Source organism: Rhinolophus hipposideros, assembly GCF_964194185.1.
Source record: "Rhinolophus hipposideros genome assembly, chromosome: 12".
Lineage (NCBI taxonomy): Eukaryota > Metazoa > Chordata > Mammalia > Chiroptera > Rhinolophidae > Rhinolophus > Rhinolophus hipposideros.
The window spans coordinates 52695002-52717778 of record NC_138058.1 but is presented as its reverse complement, the minus strand read 5'-3'; the positions used below and the strand labels follow the sequence as shown (position 1 = coordinate 52717778).

General features: G+C 44.6%; 1 protein-coding gene across 1 annotated transcript in view; it reads left to right on the top strand.

Moving 5' to 3' along the window:
- VIT (vitrin) overlaps positions 1 to 13431 on the top strand; it is a 98030-nt gene extending 84599 nt beyond the window's left edge. Inside the window, exons 12-15 of the mRNA XM_081068740.1 lie at positions 4748 to 4851; positions 7529 to 7755; positions 9338 to 9851; positions 12841 to 13431. Of these exons, the coding sequence (XP_080924866.1) occupies positions 4748 to 4851; positions 7529 to 7755; positions 9338 to 9851; positions 12841 to 13019 (1024 nt within the window). The 3' untranslated portion in view covers positions 13020 to 13431. The remainder of the gene's footprint in view (positions 1 to 4747; positions 4852 to 7528; positions 7756 to 9337; positions 9852 to 12840) is intronic.
- Positions 13432 to 22777: the final 9346 nt, after the last annotated feature.

The window sequence follows — 22777 nt, the reverse complement described above, 5'->3', positions numbered from 1 at the left end:
TTTGTCAGTAATTTCACTATTTAAAATGGTCCCAAACGAAACCATTTTGACAGGGGTCAAAAGGTAGAAACTTCCAGTTATAAAATAAATAAGTCCTGGGTTTGTAATGTATGGCATGGTGACTCTAGTTAATAATACTGTATTACATAATTGAAAGTTGCTAAGAGAGTGGATCTTAATGGGAACTATGGATGGTGATGGATGTTAATTAACTTATTCTGGTAATCATTTCACAATATATACAGGTATCAAATCACTATGTTGTACACCTACACCTAATACAATGTTACATGTTAAATATGTCTCAATTTTTAAACATAAACAAATAAAATGCCCCACCACCCCCACCACATCCCCCACACCCCAGTGTACAGTTGAAATGCAGTCTAGTGTTCTAAGGGCAAGAAGGTTGTGATATGCTGATGGAGAAAATACAAATGTTAGGTAAGTTTCCTTTAAGCATGAGTTACCGTGCTGTTGGTTGTGAGTTCAATGTTAATGAATCAATAATTGGACACATTAAAAAAAAGACAGGCTATATGCTGATCTGTATATAAGTCTGCTCTGGAAAATGCTAAAGTAATATCTATAGTACATATTAACAGTATGGAAAAGTTACTGAACTCATGAATTCATGAAAGGACAGCTGATTTCTTAAAAAAAAAAAAGCATAGTGGATAGCATTGTGAGGCTGAAAGCCAAAGCAATTTATGGTAACATTACCCAGGGTTGGGAAAATGTTAAGCCCTTCTCAGCTAGTGTTTTATTATACAGAAATATTGTGTCTAATTAATTATTTATAAGAAACATTAAACTAGGTATCTTCAAACAGAAATACACATAAATCAAGTTTACGTGTTGATCTATTGATGTGTTGTGACCAGAGGCCCACAGGAACCTAACCCCGTGGTTCCCCTAGGAGCAATGGCTCAGTATTTGCTAATCTGATGTTTGCAGTGACTTTAAAGAGCTACCAAAAATAGCAGAGACTCCACCGTTTATGTAGTATGGGAAAGAGACAGGTAATCAACGATCGTTCTACAACGCGATCAACCTGAAGACAGCCTCCTGCATAGGGTTCTGGGGGAACACCATGGAGGTGACAAGGTGACTCATTTCCACATTTAAATACCTTTCTTCTGTCAATATTTTCGAAACAAAATTTTGTTTTTTGCCTTTTAAATTATTTGTCCATGAGCAACATTTAATTTATGATTAGCTATGATTTCTTCACAATCGTCAGGAAATCTTGAAAAGTGAGAAAAATCTATCCCACAAATCATTTTCAAGTGTAATGAAAGTTTTATGAATTAAAAATTTCACAACTAGGGCCGGCCTGGTGGCTCAGGCGGTTAGAGCTCCATGCTCCTAACTCCGAAGGCTGCCGGTTCGATTGCCACATGGGCCAGTGGGCTCTCAAAAAAAAAAAAAAAAAAAAAATTTCACAACTAACGAAGTATATGTGATGTTATGTTTGGTAGACAGTGACATATTTATGATTGTCAGGGTCAGTTTTTTTGTTTGTTTGTTTTTGTAGCCAATGTTATTTTGTTTGTTTGTTTCAACTTTTTTTAGGCCCTGAAAAAGTTCATATTCCTTGGTCACCAAGGAAAGATCCAGACTTTAGGGACCCTGAAACTTACGCAATTTAGAGGCTTTTTAAAGAAAAATAACATAAAGTTACAAATACAAAATCAGGCCCTTTAAAAGATGCATCATTGTTCTCCTGGCGAATCTGCCTCTGTTAGGCACTTAGAGCCTGTTGGATAAAACAACCTCCGCAGAGCCCACTGTGGGTACAGGAAGACCAGGGAGGAAACTAAAGCATTAGTTCAAGAAATAGAAGATGGAAGTCCAAACTCCAGGATAGAAAGGATGGGAGAGATGCAAGACATATTTAAGAGATTGGTCTGACAGGAGATAACATTTGATGAAGAAGGTGTAAGAAGGTGTCAAGAATGCATACTGACAATGAGTGATGATTTAATGAGTCAGACAAGGAACTACAGAAGGGAATATGAGTGGTTGGGTGGAGCAGGTTTGGAAGATAAATGACTTTCATTTTAGAAATTTCAAACCTGAGGTGTCTGTGAACCACCCCCAGGTACCACAGGGAGCATTCCAGATGGAGATGTATGGAAGTCATTGTTTGTATATATCTGGGGTTCAAGAGAGAGGACCGACCAGTATCCCAGTATGCACAGGACAGCTGTTGGCATGTGACTGGTCGCTGAAGTCGACGCTCTCTCCTAGGGAAGTGCATCAATTAAGGAGGGGTGCATGATGGAGATGCACGCTGGGGAACATCAGCTTTTAGAGGTAGAGATGGACAGAAAAAGAAAGAAGAAAGAGTACCTGCAGGTGCCACACACTGCGAGGTGTTGTGGGTTAGAGAAAGCTGAGTCAGGCACAAAGGTTGTCAGCTGGGGTCAGGGAGACAGGTAGCTGGAGCGTGGAGGGTGGGCATAACGTGGGGTTTCCAGATGAAGGAATTGATGAGCAAAAGCACAAAGCTAGAAAACCAGTAAATGAGCAGCTCATTCTGAGTCTAGTTACTGAGAGAAAGAGAGAGAGCGCGAGAGAGAAACAGTATGAATATGACAGGCTGGAATTAAATTATGGATGGGCGTTGAAAGCCAAAATATGAAGTTTAACAGTGGCAGCCTCTGATGACTTTTGAGCAGAGGAATGTTACAGTCAGGGCTGAATATGAGGATGGGTTCTCTAGCAGATTTACATACTACTGGCATCGCAGAGACCAACATCGAGACTCTTATAGAACTAGCCATAAGAAGTAAGGGGGCGTGGACTCAGAGAATTGCCATAGAAATACAGAGGAGGGAATAAAAGTGAGTGATGGTTTCTAGAGGAACTTACGGGACTTGACTGACAGGAACTGATAATGGGTTCTATGAGTGAGTAAGTAAAGATGGAGTCCAGGTTTTGAGCCTTGATTGCTAGGAGGCAAGTAAAGCATTTACTCAAATTGGTCTGTAAGTATATAAACCTGCAAACCCTTGTGCACAGAGGGAAAGAAGCATATGACCGTGAAAGTGACAGAGCCATGTCACTGTGATTGCTCCTCCCTGTCACCTGCAGGTGGGTTGTGTTCCCGCAGCCTCAGTTCATGAGGCTTCACACTGTAGATTGATAGGAAGGTCGAGTCAGCTGAATGCCCACATTTCTCTATTATAGTTTGCTCTGTTTTTGTTTGCTTGTTTTTGTTTAATCCTAAACTAGAACTTGGTTTTCATCTGTTGGCATTTCACCTGGTTGGGTTTTGCCCCAACATCCACCTTAGTTGAGCTTGTTTTAAACTTTTCTTTGTCTCCCCTGAAGGTAGCTGCTCCGGTTTTGTCTAAGAACAGCCCATGCCTCTATATTCATTAATACGATGGAAGACAGAGGGGCATCTTTCCAGCCTCTTTATGAGTTCTCCTCTGATGTAGATCAACTTGAGATAGCTAAGAAGGTCAGAAAATAGGGACAGAGCAAGGGAGGGAGGGAGTGGGCCAGACAATGTTTCTTCTAAGGTCTTGGGGACTTCTCCTGGATGACATCACTGCCAGGTCCTCCAAGGAATTTACTAGGACTCCACTGTAGCTGTCCTTGGAATTCCCAGCTGAAATTGCCTAAAGCTGCTTCTTCCTGGAATCACTCCTGGTATTTGTGGGAAGGCTGCTTTTAGCAGTCTCCTTCTCTCTCTTCTTGGGGATGTATGAATAGTAACCTGCAGCCAGGACCAGCCACATAATTTGCAGGAACCCTTATTCAAAAATTATTAAGAATTTCAAGATGGCAGCATCAAAGCATTGAACCAAGGTCAGGCTCTTCTGGAGTATGGGGCCCCTGTGTGACCAGAGAGGTCACACTCCCACGAAGCCCTGCCAATGGCTGAGTGTCAGCACTTCATGAGATGGGATTTTACTGCACATCCGCACATCCTGGCTGTGGGCTCACACAGCCACCTGACAGCACCCTCATCCCACCATGCTCACCTTCCACCTGCTCATGACAGGTTTTCCACACCCTCTGCTCAGCTGCTTCTGAGCCTGTTCGCACGGTTTCTCCAAGGAAACTCCTCTCTAGAGAAGGATTCTCATTCTGCTTCTCCACTCAATTCACTCCAGCTCTTCTCACGCAAATCTTTTTCAGGGTTCAATAAAAAAGATGTTGGCCTTCTGGTGAGATTTAAATATCCTCACCCTGTCACTGGAGCCACAAAATGAAAAAGATGAAGGGATGTCTTTTGCTTGACACCACGGTTGCAATTCCAGTATGAAGGGTAACCCAGGGAGTGGCTAACAGTTGAGATTTTCTTCCTGCAGAGGAGAGTCTGGGGCAGCCTGGGGACATCCTTATATTTGTAAAATCCCACTTGAGAACACTCTTGCTCTTTAGTACATGAATGTTATGATCTTTGTTTTTACCTAGATGAGGAAACTGAAGTCCAGAGAAGTTAAATGACTTCTCAAGGTCACACATCTAGGAAATGGCACAGTCAAAACTAGAACCCACTCCTTCTGAGGCCTGAACTAGCCCGTTTTCCTCTACACACCTTGAGGAGTATCCCAGTTCTCCCATCTCACCACTACTTCTATCTACAGTGGGGCATTTTATAAACCAAAGCTTAAGGCTTCGAAGCAGCTTCTATCTTACGTGTATATAAAAGAATTGGCTATGACTTCTGCTTTCCTCCAAAGGTAATGACTTCCCACCTAATTTTTATTTCCTCTTCTAACTTCAGAGACAACCCTGCGACCCAGTTTAACCTCAAGACTCATATGAATTCCCGAGATCTGAAGGCAGCCATAGAGAAAATTACCCAGAGAGGAGGGCTGTCTAATGTAGGTATGTGATCAGTTGGATTCAGATCATTCTATCTTGCTACTGTGGTTCTCTAAGTGATTGTCTTCTAATGTTGTATACAGGAAGAGGAAAAAATAATAATAATCCATCAAGAAATGACTCATACAATATCTGTATCTTTTCTAAAGTATTGTCATGGATTCAGGGGGCAAGAATCATTACCACACATAGGCAGGAGAGTTCCAGCATGCATGGTTCTTCAGGGAAGCAGCTTTCTTCAGGACAAGCAGGACTGCTATTGTTACTGTTTCCTGATTGGTTTATAATCATCAACTATTTAACATCAAATTTCATAACCAGTTCCATTCAGGAAGCTTCACAGTGTCCCTTGGGAATCTTGGTCTAACCAGCTCCTGTTATAGTAAAGACTCTACAAGGAGACACATGTTCTTTGCATAGAGCTGAGTCTCTAATGATGTCTGAGCTTTGGAGAAAGGTGGGGTACCAGAAGTCCAAGGTATAGTCCTCAGCGAGGCAAGCCCAGAAATTCCATTTTATTAGTTCACTCAGAGGTGACTAGGCATTAGGAAAGAGTTTCAGGCTAACCAAGCTCAAAGGCTCTCCATGAGCCATGCCACTGTATTAATTTATAAATGGTGTATGGCTTTGGGCACATAGGAAGGGTTGACTGTCTACTTCCCAGGGAACTTGTTCCTACCACCAGAGTCCAAGGAAATGGAGAAGTGAGCCACAGTTACTTAGCATGGAGCAGACGCAGGAAAACAAACTCTAGCCTGAGTTTTCAAAGATGGCTTCTAAAGGCTTCCTGCAGACCCTGGACCTCCAAGTACCTGCCTCTTCCAAGATCAGGATATCATGTTCTCAATTCTACCACCACAATCTCTTCAGGAACCTGCTTCAGCCAGGACCAGGAAGCTTCTGACACAGCTGCCAGCTCTAAAACCATGCCAAGCCTGTACCATTCACACCCACAAATCAAATGTTCTGCACCTTACCTCAACACCAACAAAACTAGTGACCAAACATGGGTACCTCCGCTAAGCCTGCCCCAGAGAAGTCAAACTCTACCTACTTGTCAGCAGAAACAGCAGAATCAAAAGTACAGTCTCTGTCTCACATTCATCTTCTAAATCTCATGTGTGTGCATCGATTCATGAAGCTAAAACAAATCCAGAATGGCAGCGATGAGGGTGTCTCAACAATGTAGTTTTCAGAATTCCAGCCTTTGCTTTTGACCCATGCCGGAAGGTAGATGGAATGTGTGTTGAGCACTAATTGGCCATGACCTCCAAATAAGATGGAGAGAGGTCAAGGTGATCGTCTATGGCTCCTTGTTCGCAGTCTGCAGGCATCTAACACTAAGCAAGAGGGGACTGCTGGATACCTTGAACCTTGGGGGTAATTATGCCTTGGCTTTGAAAGCAATTCTCTGCAGCCAAGGTTTTCCCTTAGCAACTCTGTTCTACACAGCCAGTTCATGTGGTGTCTCCAAGACATTTATCCAGCAACTGCATATGTAACCATTTGATCCTTTGACAGGTAAGATTATATTAGCCAGGGAGCCAGGATGCTGGCCCAAACCAGCAAAGCATTGAGTGTAAGGACATTTATCCTAAAGTCTTAAGAATATTGTTCTTAACTTTTATTTAGATTGAGAACCTCCTGAAAGTTATGATCCTTCTACCCAATTAAATACTTATACACACAAAACATGGTGTAATTTTAGGGAATTTATGGACACACACCCCCCCCACACACCTTACGGGTCCGCAGTACCCAGGTTAAGAGCCCTGCCTTACTATGTGAAGTTATGCTGACTATAGGGTGACCAGTCATCCCATATGGGCCTTCCGATGCTAAAACTGGGGAAGTCCTGGCAAACTGACACAGTTGGTCACCCCAGGTGACTCGAAACATTTCCTGAGACTCTTAGGGACAGTGTGAAATATGTGCTTGGGAAAGGCATGCTGGAGGCTTCATTAAACCTCAGAACCATGGCTCTCAGTTGTGGCATATTGTTGCCATGGAGATCTAGGCACAGAGATGTGGAGTGATCTACCTCCACATCCAGGAGCAACACAGCCAGTAGGCGGCACAGCCAGGGCTGAAACAGTCTCTCAGCTCTTAGTGGGTGTAGTGCTTCCCTGGACAACCAAACCTGTGCCCCTGGTATGGAACTGAACAAAAGATACCACTGAACCCAGAATACAGCCCTCCATACCCAGCAGCTCTTGGAGCACCGAGCTCCCCCCAAGCTGCAGGAGGCCAAGCTGAGGCTCCTGTCATTTACTCAAGGCTGACTGTTCCCACCCAATGCTCTCAGAGACAGTATGGGGTCAGCTTACAGATTTGGTGGGGTTCTGGCAGCAAGAAGGGAAGGGACCCTTTTGTTTCCATGGAAGTCATTCTCACCTGCTTGCTGGCCCCTAAAACTTGTTTTTAAAGATGAATGAATGAGAAGTTAAGGGCTTCAAGTGAAACTGACGAGGGAAATGGATAGTGGTGATGGTTGCACAACATTGTGAATGTATTTAATACCATTGAATTGTACATTTAAAAATAGTTACTGTGGTAAACAAACAAAGAAACAAGGGAGGGAATGAAATTGTGTTTCTGGACCTCTTCTTGCTTCTGTGATCTATTCCTATAATTATAATTGGCATAATCACTTCGAACATGAGTTTTCTTTTTCTCCCAGGCCGGGCCATCTCTTCTGTGACCAAGAACTTCTTTTCCAAAGCTAATGGAAACAGAGGCGGGGCTCCCAACGTGGCCGTGGTGATAGTGGATGGCTGGCCCACGGACAAAGTGGAGGAGGCTTCCAGGCTCGCAAGAGAGTCAGGAATCAACATTTTCTTCATCACCATTGAAGGTGCCATTGAAACTGAGAAGCAGTACGTGATAGAGCCCAACTTTGCAAACAAGGTATGGAACTGCACAGAGACCCACCCAACGTACGCATCCCCTGCACTTTGCAAAGTTGTAACAGCCATCCAGGCAAGTTTCTCATTCCTTCAAATGGATGTGAAGCTCACGTCTAGGCAAGAGGACCTCCAGTGAGGGACTAGTACATCTGGAACCTGGAATTACCGTCTCAAAGCAAAACCCCATAGGCACCTGGTGAACTAAGGCCAGCACCAGCACCTGAGAGGAGCAGTGTCCCCAGGGTCTCACACAGAGGCTCTGCCGGGCTCGTCTCACAGCACAAGAGACCTCAACTAGGTCGCTCAGTGAGCCTTCACTTGAGCCTGCACATGGGCACACATACACTCGCTCACACGTGTGAGTGTATGCACACACGGTGCACATTAACCAATCTGACAAACAAGGAGAGGGTAGTATTGAACCAGGTCAAGGAGCTCATGTTCTCAAACACGGCTCCTAGCCAACTACTGTGACCCCCCACGCAGGCCCTATGCCCCAGCCACTGGTGTCCTGGCCACGCCCAGCGCCACTGCTCTCTCCGTCATGACTTTACTAAGGCTGCCTCGTGGGAATCCCTCCACTCCACCCGTCAGCTAGAATTCAGCTCAGCCTCAACGCACATCTCAAATGTCACCTGTCCATGGAAAGCCCTTTATAAACCAATTCCAGAATATTTCCAAGGACATCTTAAAGTCACGTCTTGTTTTAAAATAATTTTTTAATTATACAAGTTCATCTGGAGTCATCAGGTCTGTGATTCTCTCTGAGACCCCAGGAGAGACAGCAGCAAGGAGGAAATGAGGAAATGTTCCACTTTCAGAACACTACTTGGTCCCTTCCAGAACACCAACCAGGTAGCTCGGTGTTTATTTGCAGCTGCCTTACATTTTTTTCTGGAACAAGCTTGGGCACAAGTAAATAAATATTCCTATTTGCCCAGAGGTAGGGTTGTCTGGAGGACAGTGCTTGGGTTTTAAAGGCAGAGAGAGCTGTGGTCCAGTCTCAGGGACTCACGGATGTCCCTTCCCAGCTGGCCCTCAGTTCATTCCTTCATGACAGGGGGTTATAATTCTAATTTGTAGGATGAGGGTGGGGTTTTAAATGAGAGAATCTCTCTAAAAGATTGCTGGGTACAAGGATGCTCTGGAAACATTTCTGTAGCTATTTCTTGTGTGCGTCTTGTTTTCCCAATCAGAACAAAAAGCTTCCTTTAATCCTCTCACACGCTGGTGCCCACCAGTGCCAATCTAATAATGGCTGGCTGCCAGCCCAAAGGAACTGAGGCATAAATATGAAGCTGTAACTGGGGCTTCACCTCTCCCTTTGGATTTGCTTCACGGATGGTTCTCCACTAAACAGAGACTCAGCTGAGGGAGTGGGAGTGAGTCCAGAGATAACGTGAGGGGTTTCTGCCCCAGCGAGTGCCTAACTGGGTGAGCTGAGATGGAGAAAGTGCTTTAGGAGAACTAAGTAGTGCAGAGAACAAGAGCCGTTTGCTTCTTCAACCTGGTCAAGGGTAATGGTGACCGACTGGAGAATTTAACCCCTGACCCTGGCGAGTGTCTCTCCCTCTGTTTTCCAGGCCGTGTGCCGGACCAATGGCTTCTACTCGCTCAGCGTGCAGAGCTGGTTCAGCCTCCACAAGAGCGTGCAGCCCCTGCTAAAGCGGGTCTGTGACACGGAGCGACTGGCCTGCAGCAAAACCTGCTTCAACTCCGCTGACATCGGCTTTGTGATTGACGGCTCCAGCAGCGTGGGAACCGGCAACTTCCGCACAGTCCTCCAGTTTGTGGCCAACCTCAGCAGAGAGTTTGAGATTTCAGACACGGACACGCGCATCGGGGCTGTGCAGTACACCTACGAGCAGCGGCTGGAGTTTGGGTTCGAGGAGTACAGCACCAAGCCAGATATCCTCAATGCCATCAAGAGAGTGGGCTACTGGAGTGGGGGGACCAGCACGGGGGCCGCCATCAACTACGCCCTGGAACAGCTCTTCAAGAAGTCCAAGCCCAACAAGAGGAAGTTAATGATCCTTATCACCGACGGGAGGTCCTACGATGACGTCCGAATACCGGCCATGGCTGCCCATCACAAGGGTAAGCTGGTCTTACTGACCCCGTCTGGTGCTGAGCATTCTTCTGTGGCTTGGGGGGCCAATGGGAGGTGGGCCAGTGGGAGTCTTTTCTAGGTATTGGTTTTGTCTACCCCTTAAAAGGATGTTCAAAACCACAAGGAGAGTATGGGGGGTGTAATTAAGCACTGCAGGCCCCTCTGAGCAACAAAGAAGGAACCAGGCAGGGAGCGCAAGGCAGGTAGTTTCCAGTGTCGTGACAAACCCAAGGCCTGTGGACGCAGGGGTCATCAAACCTCCTTTACCTCCTACAGCCTGAGTCATTCATTGCTCAGGAAGGTGAGACACATTGAAAAGGAATTGGACTCATTATTTTAATCTCCGTTGAAGACCACCAACTTATGTAGAAATTTGAAGAAAACTAATGGTTTAAAAGAAAAGTACTATTTTTGTAAGCAACTGCTAACCAGATGTTGGGGGCTTGGAGGAGACCTCAAAGAAATTTTCATTGAAAACACTTAAAGAGATATTTCCATGTATAAAAATCTGTAAGAGGGCAACAGAAAGTGTAAAACCATGAGAAAAGAACAATATATTTTTGTAAATGTTTAGAACATCAGCCACATTCAATGCCTCTTTCATGGAATCTATGTATAATCGTTGTTTTGAAAAGTGTCAGAAAATATCATGAAAGTACAAACAACCTGAAGAAAACCCCAAACGACACTAATAATAGTAATGAGGATAATAAAAGTGAACCGAGTGATCAATGAACACCAAAGACCCATAGATAAGTACTAGTGAACAAGACTCACTCAGGGCAAGGGTTGTTTTCTTTCATTTTCTTTCTTCTTCTTAATTTGGGTTAGTTTGCAGGATTTTCAGTAGTCTTTAAAGGAGCTTTTAATCCTTCTTGAAACAAGGAGGGGCAAAAATAAACAAACAAGCTTTAAAACAAACCAGCAGTTTTGGCTTCTGGAAACCAAAGTAACCAGATACCAGGTTCAGGAAAAGCTTTCACAGTGGTTTGCCCCCATAGGGCATACTCGTAATGGTGGGATGGTAAATGGCCTGTGTGCCAGCAGTCACAATGTCCCTTTGGCTCATGTCAGTAGAATGAAGTTAGTTTAAGGCTCAGAAAAAACCTGCCCAAAGTTCCAAAGTGAGTGGGCAAAGCCAAGAGGGCCAGCTCTTGACTTCAAGCCCAGCGCTCTCCTGCTTTCTCCAAACATCTGACTCCAGCTCATGATCAGCTCCACTCTCACTTCGTTTTGTACATGGACTTCCCTTGGGTGTCACCCAGAGCGTGTCCTTGGCCTTCTCCTCATCAGGAGAAGTGCAGACTGAAGGAGATGTCCTGGGAGCTCGCAGGGTTATCAGGAGCAACTCTAACGAGCGAGGACCAACAGATGCAAATTACATGGAGGCGATGAGCACTGTGTCTCTGTCAGACCTGCCAATACAAGGTCCTCTCCCACAAGGGTGGACGCAAGGATCTGAGAAACCAAATTTCTAACACTGTTTGCGTTGTCTTTGTGGAGGTGGGAGGAGGGCACCCTTTCCATCTTTGAGCAGAAATGTGGGCTGAGTCAGTCTAAGCTCGTCTCAGTCTGTGGCAAAGCTGTTACTCTGCCACTGCCAGCATTTTAAAGACCAAAGCTGGAGCTTCCGAATATAGGCAATATTCAAAGAAGACACCGGAGAGGTAAGAGAAGAGACTGGCAGCTTAAACGCAGTTAATGAGCCACAGTTAAAAAGCAGCGTAGACCATGTGAGGTGTGGATGGCTCTCCAAGTAGCAGGAAAGATGGTGGAGATGGTGACATGAGCCACTGTGGGTAGTTGGGGGAGAGATGCCTGGGCAGGAAGTCCATCCCCAGGCTCTGCCCTCTGCTCCACGGCCATCTTGCTCACCCCACTCTGGCCAACCTGCAGGTGGCATGGACACAGTAAGGTCATGTACCTGCTGACCAGCTGCCCCCAGCCCAAATCAGGAACCATACACCAGGCCATCTCCCAGTTTTTCCACTGAGAATAGATGTCTCGTCTCTCATTCTGTCCTCTGCTCTCTGGGACACCTTGCTCCCTGTTGTGGTCCAACCCCTCTAAGCCCACTGTACTCTTGACATCCTCAAGTCTCTCTCTTCCTAAAAAATAAAAAATTAAAATTTCCTTTGGAGCCATGTTCTGCTCCAGTTACTACCTGCCTTCTCCCCTTTATAGGCACACTTCTGGAAGGATTAGCTTTACATGCTGTCCCTACATCGTCATTCCTTTTTCACTCTCAACTCACAGCAATTCATTGGGTTTCTTGGGCATCTACTCCCGTGAAACTGCTCTCTCCAAGCTGCCAAGGTGGTGCTTTTGCTTGTTCTAAATCCAATGAGCACTTTTTTGTCTTCACATTTTATGACCTCCCTGCATCATTCAACACTGTTGGCCGCGTCCTCATCTTGAAACTTTTTCTTCATGGCGGTGATGGAGCAAATGCTGGGTGGCTCTCTCTCCAGACCCTTGTGCAAGGGTTCCTGCATTGGGAATGAGCTTGGAGTCTACGGCTTGTAAAGTCATAGCCTAAAGCCTCAAGCCTAAAATGATTCGATTCCACTATTTTAGTTAAAAAGACCTTGAACTGACTTCTGATGCATTTAAGACTGAGATTTTGTTTGGCTCAGCACACAGGTAGAGCAGGCTTGTGCCATGTGGTGGTCTGCTTGGCACCAAAAGTTTCACGGGTTCCAAAATATCATCCCCTCTGCTGCTCCAAAATGAAATTCTTACCATGCATTTGTTCCATTGTGTCTGTTTTTTCCTCTCAAAAGTCTATACACTCTTCGGAGACCCCAACTATGTCAATTCTGTCACATAGTGGATGTGCATGCTTTGGGGCACGTGTCTGATTTTGGATTTTGTGGCATTCAAACACAATAGCCCACAGAGCAACAGGAAGTCCATGATTCATTAGCAGCACTGTTACTTGGGCGCATTTGCTTCATGTAAACTTTGTCCCCGCAGGAGTGATCACCTATGCGATAGGTGTTGCCTGGGCTGCACAGGACGAGCTGGAAGTCATCGCCACTCACCCGGCCAAGGACCACGCCTTCTTTGTGGATGAGTTTGACAACCTCTACAGATCTGTCCCCAAGGTCATCCAGAACATTTGTACAGAGTTCAACTCACAGCCTCGGAACTGAATGAAGAGCAGGCAAAAAAGCACCAGCAAATGCTGCTTTCCCGACTGGCTCTGGGACAACACCCAAAGCATCCGGGGCAGCAGGGCACGGAGGACTTGGGAAACGCAGTGTCGTTATTCTTTGTCAGTGTGGCTCATCCTTCAAAACTTGGAGTTAGAAAGATGCTCATAATTCTGTAGAATGAGCCAAAGTGATACATCCTTTTGAGGGTGCTGGGGATTTTACCTTTTGACAATTGTTTTCAAAATAACTCTTCAGAATAGAGTACAGCACTTATAACAGGCTTAACCAAAGCTTTTGTGAGGTTTGTTTTTTTTTTAATTTTTATTTCTCATTAGAACTCTGTAACCCTCAACAAGTTTCATTTTTGTCGTGACAATATAGGAGTTGCTTAATTAAATATTTAAAAGGATTACATGTGATCATTCTGACTTGTCGTGGGTAGTGGTCACAGGATTTGTGACAGAGGTACCCTCTGCTCTTCTCATTTCCCAGAGCACTTGCTATGCACTCACTACTAGCCCAAGGTGACAACACACCCACAGGGGCAGCAGCATAGCGACTCGTGGTTTCCTTCCTTCTCTCTTATCTGAACCACTCTTTACTGCAATCTCTAGCTTTAGAAGTAGCTGGGGAATGGCTTTGGAGAACCAAGTAGAGCTGCCTTAAAAGTGGTGCATTAGGCTGGTACACACGCTCTCAGCCCAACCTACACATTAGAATCACATGGAAACTCAAATGCTGGTTCCCAGGCCCCCGTCCCAATACCAGTGAAACCTGAGTCTCTGGGAATGGAGCCTGCCGTTAGCATGTTGGTAGAGCTCTCTGGTGATGTCAAAATGCTGCCAGGATTGAGAATTACTGAGCTCCCTCTAAGGAGTCATTTTTACCGATGTTTCCTGGGAAAGTCCCTGTTTATGCCTATTGTGGGTCCCATCCAATTTAGCATTTGTCCTGGGTTTTTCATTCATTACCTAGATATTATTATTAATGGTTGCATTAAAACAAGCCAGGATGGGTTTGGTTGAACTCCGCTTTTCACTTTCAGCTTCGGGCAACGACTCATGGGTTAGGATGCGAAAGACTTGTGCAATTGAGCAACGTTTAAAAGAATCATGAAAAGAGATGACTTATTTGACAAGTTAGTTTTTGTAAAAATGTGTGTTGAGCCATACTCCTCTGAATGAAGGCAAAACGATGGCACCTGTATCAATACTTGGGACAAAATATTTACATGAAAAAATTTGAATTGAAGATATCCATTTAGCAGAATGTTCATAGAGCTCTCGGGACTTGGGAGAGAATATATCATCAATTAAAAATGTTGTGATCTATAGAAAAGTATCATTGAAAGGTGTCAGCAATATCAAACTTATTAACCATAAATTTTACTTTGAAGGCAACTGCAAACAGGTATGTTCAAAAACTTCAAAATACAAAAACTATTTCCAAAAAGGAAATTCTTTCTGATCTCAGAGATACCAGTGACACACTATTAGTGACAGATTCAGCTAAGAACTTAAATAAGTACTAGGAACAATTATTTTGCCTATATTTTTGCTTGTGTAGATAATTGATATAAAGGAGGTGTTTTCAGTGTCACTTCATATACACACAGGTTATTTTAATTTTTTTAAGAAACATTTCCTTTTGGAAAGTAGTTTTGGAATATAATTACAAATTATATAGGGGCCTTAACAGAAAACTAATGTGTCATCAATAAGTAAATCTTCCCCCAAATAATATAATTTTAATGATTTTGATATCCTCTTTCATTCACAAAATTGTCCCAGATGTGAAAATAAATTACATGGTCACCCTGGTTAATAGATATTATGATTTTGAAGATAAATGAAACCTCTTCAAATGGGCCCATTGTCTATATGTTGTCAATAAATCTTTCAGTGTGGAGGAAAGCACCATCGGGAGTGAGGTGGTTAAAGTGCTCAGAGGCTACAGAATCATCAGAATCATCTGCGTGGATGTTCAAGTCACCCACGATAGAGACAGGAGTCAGGACGGAGAGAGAAGTCGTGATCCCAGCTCTGGGATGTTCAGCGAATGAGAGCAGGGGACTGGGGGGCTGGGAGAAGAGAGCAGTGACAGGGATGGTGGGCTGTGGCTACATCTTCCAGGGAGTGGGGTGCTTTGCGGGAGGAAGACAGGGAGATTGGAAGAGCAATGGGATGGAGAGCAGACTATCCCCACTCCAGGCCTGAAATCCATGGAGTGAGACAGCACAAGCAGCTTCCACTTGGGAAGTTGCAGAAGACGACCAGGTCTCAGGGAAGTGGAGGCAGGCAGGGATGGAGGCTTTGGGGAGCTCGCTGACAACAGAGAGCAGCTCCCTAGGACACAGTAGGAAGGCTGGGGTGAGAGTGGGGCTGGGTCAGGTCAGGGTTTGCCCAGAGCAGTTTGGCAATAAAGCTCCTGCTTGTGACGGGTGATATGAGAGGCTCGGATACAAACACCACCTTGTGCAACCTAAACTGTGCCCCATACTGCTGGGGCAGCACTAAAATCTTACACTAGAAACAGAACCTTAGAGACAATTCTGGTCAAACCCTCCAGTGGCAGAAAGGAAACCCAGGCCAGAAGAAGGTTGTGCAGATCTGAAGGGACAGAACTAGAATCCAGATCTCCTGTCTTCCAATGTATGGATTCACTTGACTGTCATCTTGGGATGTCAGAACCCGCACCCCTAGCCCCAGCCCTATCTTACACACACACACACACACACACACACACGCACGCACACACACCTGGTTCTGCACACCTCTGGGCTCTGGTCCAGTCTTTGCAGAGCTCTCTAGGTCCTGCAGACTCAGAGCCAATCTCCTGAGGTGATCTCAGCAGAAAAGCTCTTCCGTGCCCTTTCTCCTCCAAGTCAACCAAACCAATCAGACAAGAAGCATATTGGGCCAGCTTCTCTGCGTGCGTATGACGTCTCAACTCCACTCAGTTGTTTCACCTCTTGGGAGTTAGGGCCCTTTGAAAGAGGTTTCTTCAGTAAAAAGTTTTGCAACAAGGCTCTGCTAAAAATTTTCAACCACACTGACAGGGTTCAGATATTTCTTGTTTCTCTGGGCTCCTTAAACCCTTTTGAACAGGACGAAAGCTCCATGAAGCAGGTTTTCTAGCAGCAGTTTTGGGGGATCAGCCTAGGTGTATAAAGAAAACCACTTCTGTGTCCAGGGATTTTTCAGCTTCAAAGAGGAGTTTCCAAATAACAATGTTGTTTCCCAGTCAGAATCCTAAGGAAAGTTCTCCCCTTAGATTACCAGCACATAAATGTAGTAAGTAGGAAAGAAGCTTGAAAGCATGAATTCAATTACTTTGGAAAGGGACATTTATTCAACTAATGCCTTTGAGGAATTCACAGTTCAGTGGGAAAGCACACACAAATGAACAATTAAAATCGTATAATTAATATCATGGGATTATGCATGAACCTCAAGAGAAATCAAATCGTAACAGTGCCTAACAGTCAGTGAGTGTTTGCTGCACGCTGGGCACTGTTCTACGGGCTTCACAGGTATGAAGTCACTGATTTTGTCCCTATAATTTGCTGAGGGAGATATCATTATTACTTATTCGCATTTTCCAAATCATGCATCTGAGGCATGGAGAAGTCAAGTAACTTGCCCAAGGCCACAGAGCTGGTGGAAGCAGATATGGGAATTAAATGCTGGGCAATCTGACTCTATGGTCCATGTACTTAACCACTTTGCTTCTTAAAATGGTGGTACATGAAATAACCAAAGTGGCTGCAGAGGGGGTTCTCTGTGATCTTGACAACTTAAAATATACGTATAATTCTGAGAAGTGTATTCTCAGGATCTAGTAAATGCACAAAGTGAAAAGTCTATAAAACGTCCAATACAAACTGCACTTTCCCTCATCACTGCTCCCAACTGATCCCCTGGACAGACATCCTGCCCTCGCTTAGGATGAGCAATTTGAATCTATAGTTTATAGTCCCTGTAGCTCCCTGGACACACTGGGCTCCTTATCCTTTTGTTAAACTCCTATTCATCCTTCAAGTTTCAGTACAAATGTAACCTCTTCTTTGGAGCCCTCCCTAACTTGCTCAGAGAGATTTATACTGTCTGGATACAGAATCCTTCCCCACCTATTTTCCAGCAATCTTTTTAGTCCGTTCTCATTAGGGGACACAACTGACACATATCATCAGGAAAACAGAATATATAGAATGAGAATTAAGCCTAGTTCTGACTATGCCTAAGTCATCTTACCGTGCCAACCCCTAATACAGTGGCACTGATAGAATGGGAGTCAGAGATATTTCAGGCAGAAAGAGGAAGAGAGGATCTAATTCCATCCAGACTACACCACTCTCTCGAATACCCTTCTAAGGTTCATTACTAAACGAGTGTTACAATCAAGGTTTTCTAGGACCAGAATCCTCTTCGAGTATCTACCCAGAGTAGGATAACTCTGATCCTCACATTCTGCTCTCACTTTTCCTAAAGAAATGAAAATCCCATTTTCTATTTACCTTCATCAGTTTCATTCAACAACCATGTTTTAAGCACTATTATGTGCCAGGCATTGTGATAAGAAGTGGGGTATCCCCGGTTCCTGCCCGAGAAACTTAGAGGCTAGTGTGAGAAAGACACACGTAAACAGATAACCTTTGACTGATGTGACAGGCAAGCTTGGGAAGGCTTCGTGGGCTGGCTTTTGTCTGTTTTAGTCAGATGAAGAAAGATGGACAAGGTGTTCCAGCAGAGGGAATGATGGGAGCAAAGGCAAGGAGGTGTGAAGGTGTGACACGCAGAGAATGACAGCGTGAAACTTGAAGCAGGGGTATCAGGATATTAAACTGGAGGGAGAGGCAGGGTCCAGGCCACAGAAGGTTGTGCTGGTTAAAGTTCTCTTGGTTGCAAATAACAGAAACTCAATTCACAGTAGCTCAAGCAAAGGGAGAACTCTGGGGGGCAGACACTGGAGTAACTCATGAACTCCAAATTCAGGGCGACAGCAGAACCTCAGAAAGGGGAGGAAGGACAGAAGAACCAGGCAGGCCTCTCACACTACTCTTGCCCAGAATGCTCTTCATCTGGAAGTTGTCGAAGAACCCTGCAGAGGGAACAGAGTGAAACTTCCCACCCAGGAAGGATTGCCCCCAAGATGCAGTCTTTTTCAGTAAGGCCACCAACAAACCACATCTTTCTAGCAATTAATCTTTCTAGCAATTAATCACCTTGCAATTAATCACCTTTTGAAATCCCTTGAAGCATCAAGTTGTCTTGAATGCTGATGCATGCATATCCACAAGTACCCAAGTTTGGAAAACCAAAGGCCGGCTGAATAATAGTCTTCCTCTGTTTTGCTTAGAAGCTTTACCCAAGGAAACCAATGACTGCCTCTCTAAGACTCCCTTTCACTTCTCTTGGCCTCAATGGCTACAAGATGTCACTTGTTTATAGGCCATTAGCTGCTAAAAAACTGTTCAGACTGTCAGGGAGGCAGAGGTGCGGATTCTGGGATCCACTTCAGTTTTCAGTATGAAGGCCTGACTGAGGAGAAATGTACTATTTCAATAACCATCCACATGGAAAACACATAAGGTTGAAAGATCACAATTTCAATGCAGACTTTGCTGTTTTTCTTTTCTTTCTTTTTTTAAAAATGTCTTGTAATTGAAAAATACTGAGCTTAACTTTATTCCTGCCATCTTTCTTACACAAACTGGGCCTGTAGCAAACAAGCTGCCCAAGTAAGCAAATGCTATACTTGGTTTGGCAGCTGGGACTCTCTTATAAAAAAAACACAATTCCAGCTGAATAGCTCCTTTCTACAACTCCTCTAGTTTCACACTTCGTTGAGGTGAGCAGGGTGTATTCAGGTTAATGGCAAATTGGAATCGAGGCTCTCAACAAAGAGCCTTTACATGACTGCCCAGGGCACAGACGGGGAAGGTCTGGAAGCCATGGAAACTGTGTAAACACCAAAACAAGCCCCCAACTCCTTTTAATTATTGTTGGTCCGACAACCCCAAGGCATCGGTAAACCTGCATCTTGATATTACGGTATTGATTTTTTTTTCAAAATACTCTCCAAGTTCTCCTTTCCATGAGAGTGAAAGGGAGTTTCTTTCCATCCCTCAATAGGGAGGTTGTGTGGCATTTTAAAGCCAAAGAGGGAACAGGGACAAGTCGAAGGTTACAAACCCCTGTGGTAATGACTAAGATACACACCAAGCAAAATAAATGAGCCGATGCAGTTTTCTGAAGGGCAAAGTAGCAGTGTGATTTGGTTTTCTCCTAAGAGACTACCCTCATTGAACTGGGCACAACTGCAGTGTGGAAACTCAGGGGATCTTTCCAGCTCCTGTGACCTAAATGCAAGTCCCGAAACACCCACATGCCTGTTTCTTTCTACAGAGAGGAGGCATTCTCCTGAAGTGGAAAATCAACTCTTTCATCCTAGAGTTGTTCTGATCCTGGGCCGTGAGCAAAGATCCCTGGAAACAAAATACCAGTGGAGCCGTGGCAGCCTGGGGGGTTGGGGGATAGGGACTGTCCACATGGGCAGCCAAGACTGTCCTGCAGGACCACAGGCTTGCTTATGAGCAGACCTGGGACATCCCTTAGAGACCCAGCCCCTCCACCCCACCACCCTGCCAAATACTTGCACTATGCCAGTGAGGACAAGCCAATGACTTCGTTTGCATCTCCAGGCTGGGGAGGCCTAGGGAAATTCTGGTGACAAGAGTAAAACCAATCATAGACATCCGTTATGAAGTCCCAACGTGCCATGAACTGTGCTGCAGCTTTACGTTCACTATGGTATTGACTGCACCCAGAATTCATGTTGTCAAGTAAAAGCGTATTTCAAAACCATTCTTCTCCCATACTTCATTTGAGAGAGATCGGTCTTGAACAACAATCCTAATTAGGACGTGGCTATGGGATGAACAGGTTTTAATAGTTCATTCTGTCCTCAACTAGTATTCCGTTGTCCAAATGAGGACAGTGAGACTCGGAAAGGTTAAGGAGTTGGTTAATGTCGCGCAGCAGGTGGGAAGGAGAACTGGGCCACGAACCTGGGTCTCCTGACTCCAGCTTCAGTGCTCTCTTGATTACAAAACAGCCTCCTTGTCCACCCTGTTTTCTCCTCTCTCTTTTCACCTGTGAGTCACCAACTACTTTACCCCAAGCCCTATTTCCCTCTTCCTCCAGTCCCCATATTTTCAGCTCCACACGTTTAGCGCCTATATATTTTTCTCTCTCTACTTTCTACTCTGCAGCATGGAATCCAAGATCTTGGAAGTGACTTAAAAGCGTTCAGTTGCCTTTTGCACCAATTTGGGCAGCCGACGGACGAAAAGGAAGGAGTCCCAATGCGGAACTTCTCCCAACCTTTCTGTTTTAAAGAGAAGGTATTTGGTTAATGATTTGTTTCAGCTTTCAAGGGACTCTGAACAATTAAGCGTTTTAGAAACAAGTTTCTTTGACCAAACTGGAATTATATCTTGGGATAATTACCTTGAGTGAAAGCCAGTTCCGGTCTGTCAGGTGCACTCTTCAACTCCTGACTCCAGGGTAAAAACCTTTCCCATATCCGCTTCCTTCCACAGAGCAAAATGGGGTGGCCACTTTAGTGAAAGGGCTCCTCAACAAAAGTTCCCACTCTGAGGCACAGAAAGAGGAGAGACTTTATTCAGGTGAACAGTTTGCAAAACCAAGAAACACAACACCCTAGTGGAAATCAGAAGTGCCCACCGCTGAGACAAAGGGGAAACCACTTTTTATCAAGTTCCCACCCTGGTTCCTGATTGGCCCGTTTTTATGTAAATGAGGACTCCAAATCACACAATTCTGATTCGTTATAATCATACATTCTGATTGGTGGTTATGGAGCCGCTCTGATTGGTCAGATGCATATGAGACTATAGCTGTACAATTCTGATTGGATGGGGCAGGTTTCAGCCTCTTGGTTGAAAGCCAATACCAGGAACTCCCTTATAAAGGTTGACTTTAAAGGCAGGAGCACAGTGCAGGCGGCTGATAGCTCAGTCTGTGGATTTTCCCTGGAATGCAGAGTTTGTGAGAGGCCTCTGTCAGCAATGGCTGTTAGATTCTGGTTATGGATTTGTGCTCAGTTAACGATGAGGCGTCTATCTTGGCAGATATAGTCCTTCTTGAGGTTCACATGCTCTGCAGTGGCACTCTGGCAATCTTGCCATCGTCACATAGGCCATGTGAGCAAGGCTAAGCTACAGTATGACCAAAGTCTTGTTGGAATGCCCTGAGAGCATCCAAAGAACAAGGCAAGGTAGGCAGTTTATGAGGAGCTGTCACGAGACCACTTTCACTCACCTCTCCATCTCGTAGGTGGTGTCTAAAAAAACATTCTTTCAGTCTCCATGGTTTCAGTGATGCCTAGAACTTGCCACCTGGCCCCTCCTTAGACTTCAGTTGTAGCCTATAAAATAAATTTACTGCCCTTTAGAATTGTTGCCCTATCACTCATGTTGCTGTCGTCTGGCCCCTTATGCTTGGTAGTGCCCTGTGGGACAAGGGCGCAGACTATGTAGTAAACCGTCTTAATCCATTTGGGTGTGTTATGTCCTTACCTGCAAATCCAGTTACAGAATGACAAGCCCATGCAGCAGTGCTGGTAATCCCTGTTGCATAGAGACTATCTGGTCACTTGGCAGCAGCTACCTTTTCCAGATGCCCTAGGAAGCCCTCCCTACCATAATAGTGTCCCCTAAAAGGTTTCTGAATGCCCCGGATTCTGCATATCCACAACATCAAGTCCTACCCTAGTTACTGTCCCAGCTGCAATTGGGGAACTTTTTCTTACTAAGGAGCAAAATGCAGAACAAAGAATTCTATCTTCATACCTATGAATGTTTGCAATTACATTGCCTTCACCACAGTGTGGGTGGTGCCCCGAAAGACTGGGCTGGGATGGTGCACAGGTTTTGCCTGGGCAGATCAGCTAGTAGTGACAGCCTGAAGCACCACATGAAGAGAGATGCTGAGGCCAAGGCCCTTAAAGAAAGAGATGCGAAAGTCAATTAGTGATGTCTGTCAAGGCAGAGAGAGAGGGCAGTGTCTGTTCTCACAGTTGGTATTTATTTACCCACCTCTATGGTTTAAGGAGCAAGGCTGCATCTTGAAAAGCAGACGTGGGGGATTTATAGGGAGCTTTCTTAGCTTTTCCTCATGAATATGGCATTGCCTATAAATTCTCTTAAATAAATCTCTTTATTTTCTGGAAAAAATTAGGACTGGAGAAAATTAGTTTTACTTTCATTTGACTTTTTTTTTTAAAGGAGGTTTCTAAATAAATCACCTGGAAAGATTCAAGTTATAAATGTTTCTAAACCAAGAGGTCTTTGTAATGTGTTGCTTTTGGTTACCAGGTCCAGAATTCTCCACAGTGAGGTTTCTCACTGTGGGCTAGGCACTGTTAGCAGCTGCCATGGGTTTGCAGGGTGGAAATGAGGGGCAAGGGAGTGGAGAAACTAGCCTTTCTGAGGGGCTTTCATGTGTTTGGAACTATCTTTAAGGAACTTAATTGAGATAAAAGAAGGCACCATTTTTAGAGGGGAAAGTAGAGACCCAGAGAGGCTAAGTAACTTGTCCCAGGGTCACATATCTGATAAATAGCAAGTTTAAACCCAAGTCATGTCAGGAATAACATTATTTAAATAAATACAATTTAAGTAAAAGCAAAAGAATTTTGCACCAGTATTTTGGGAAAAACAACTGTTATTT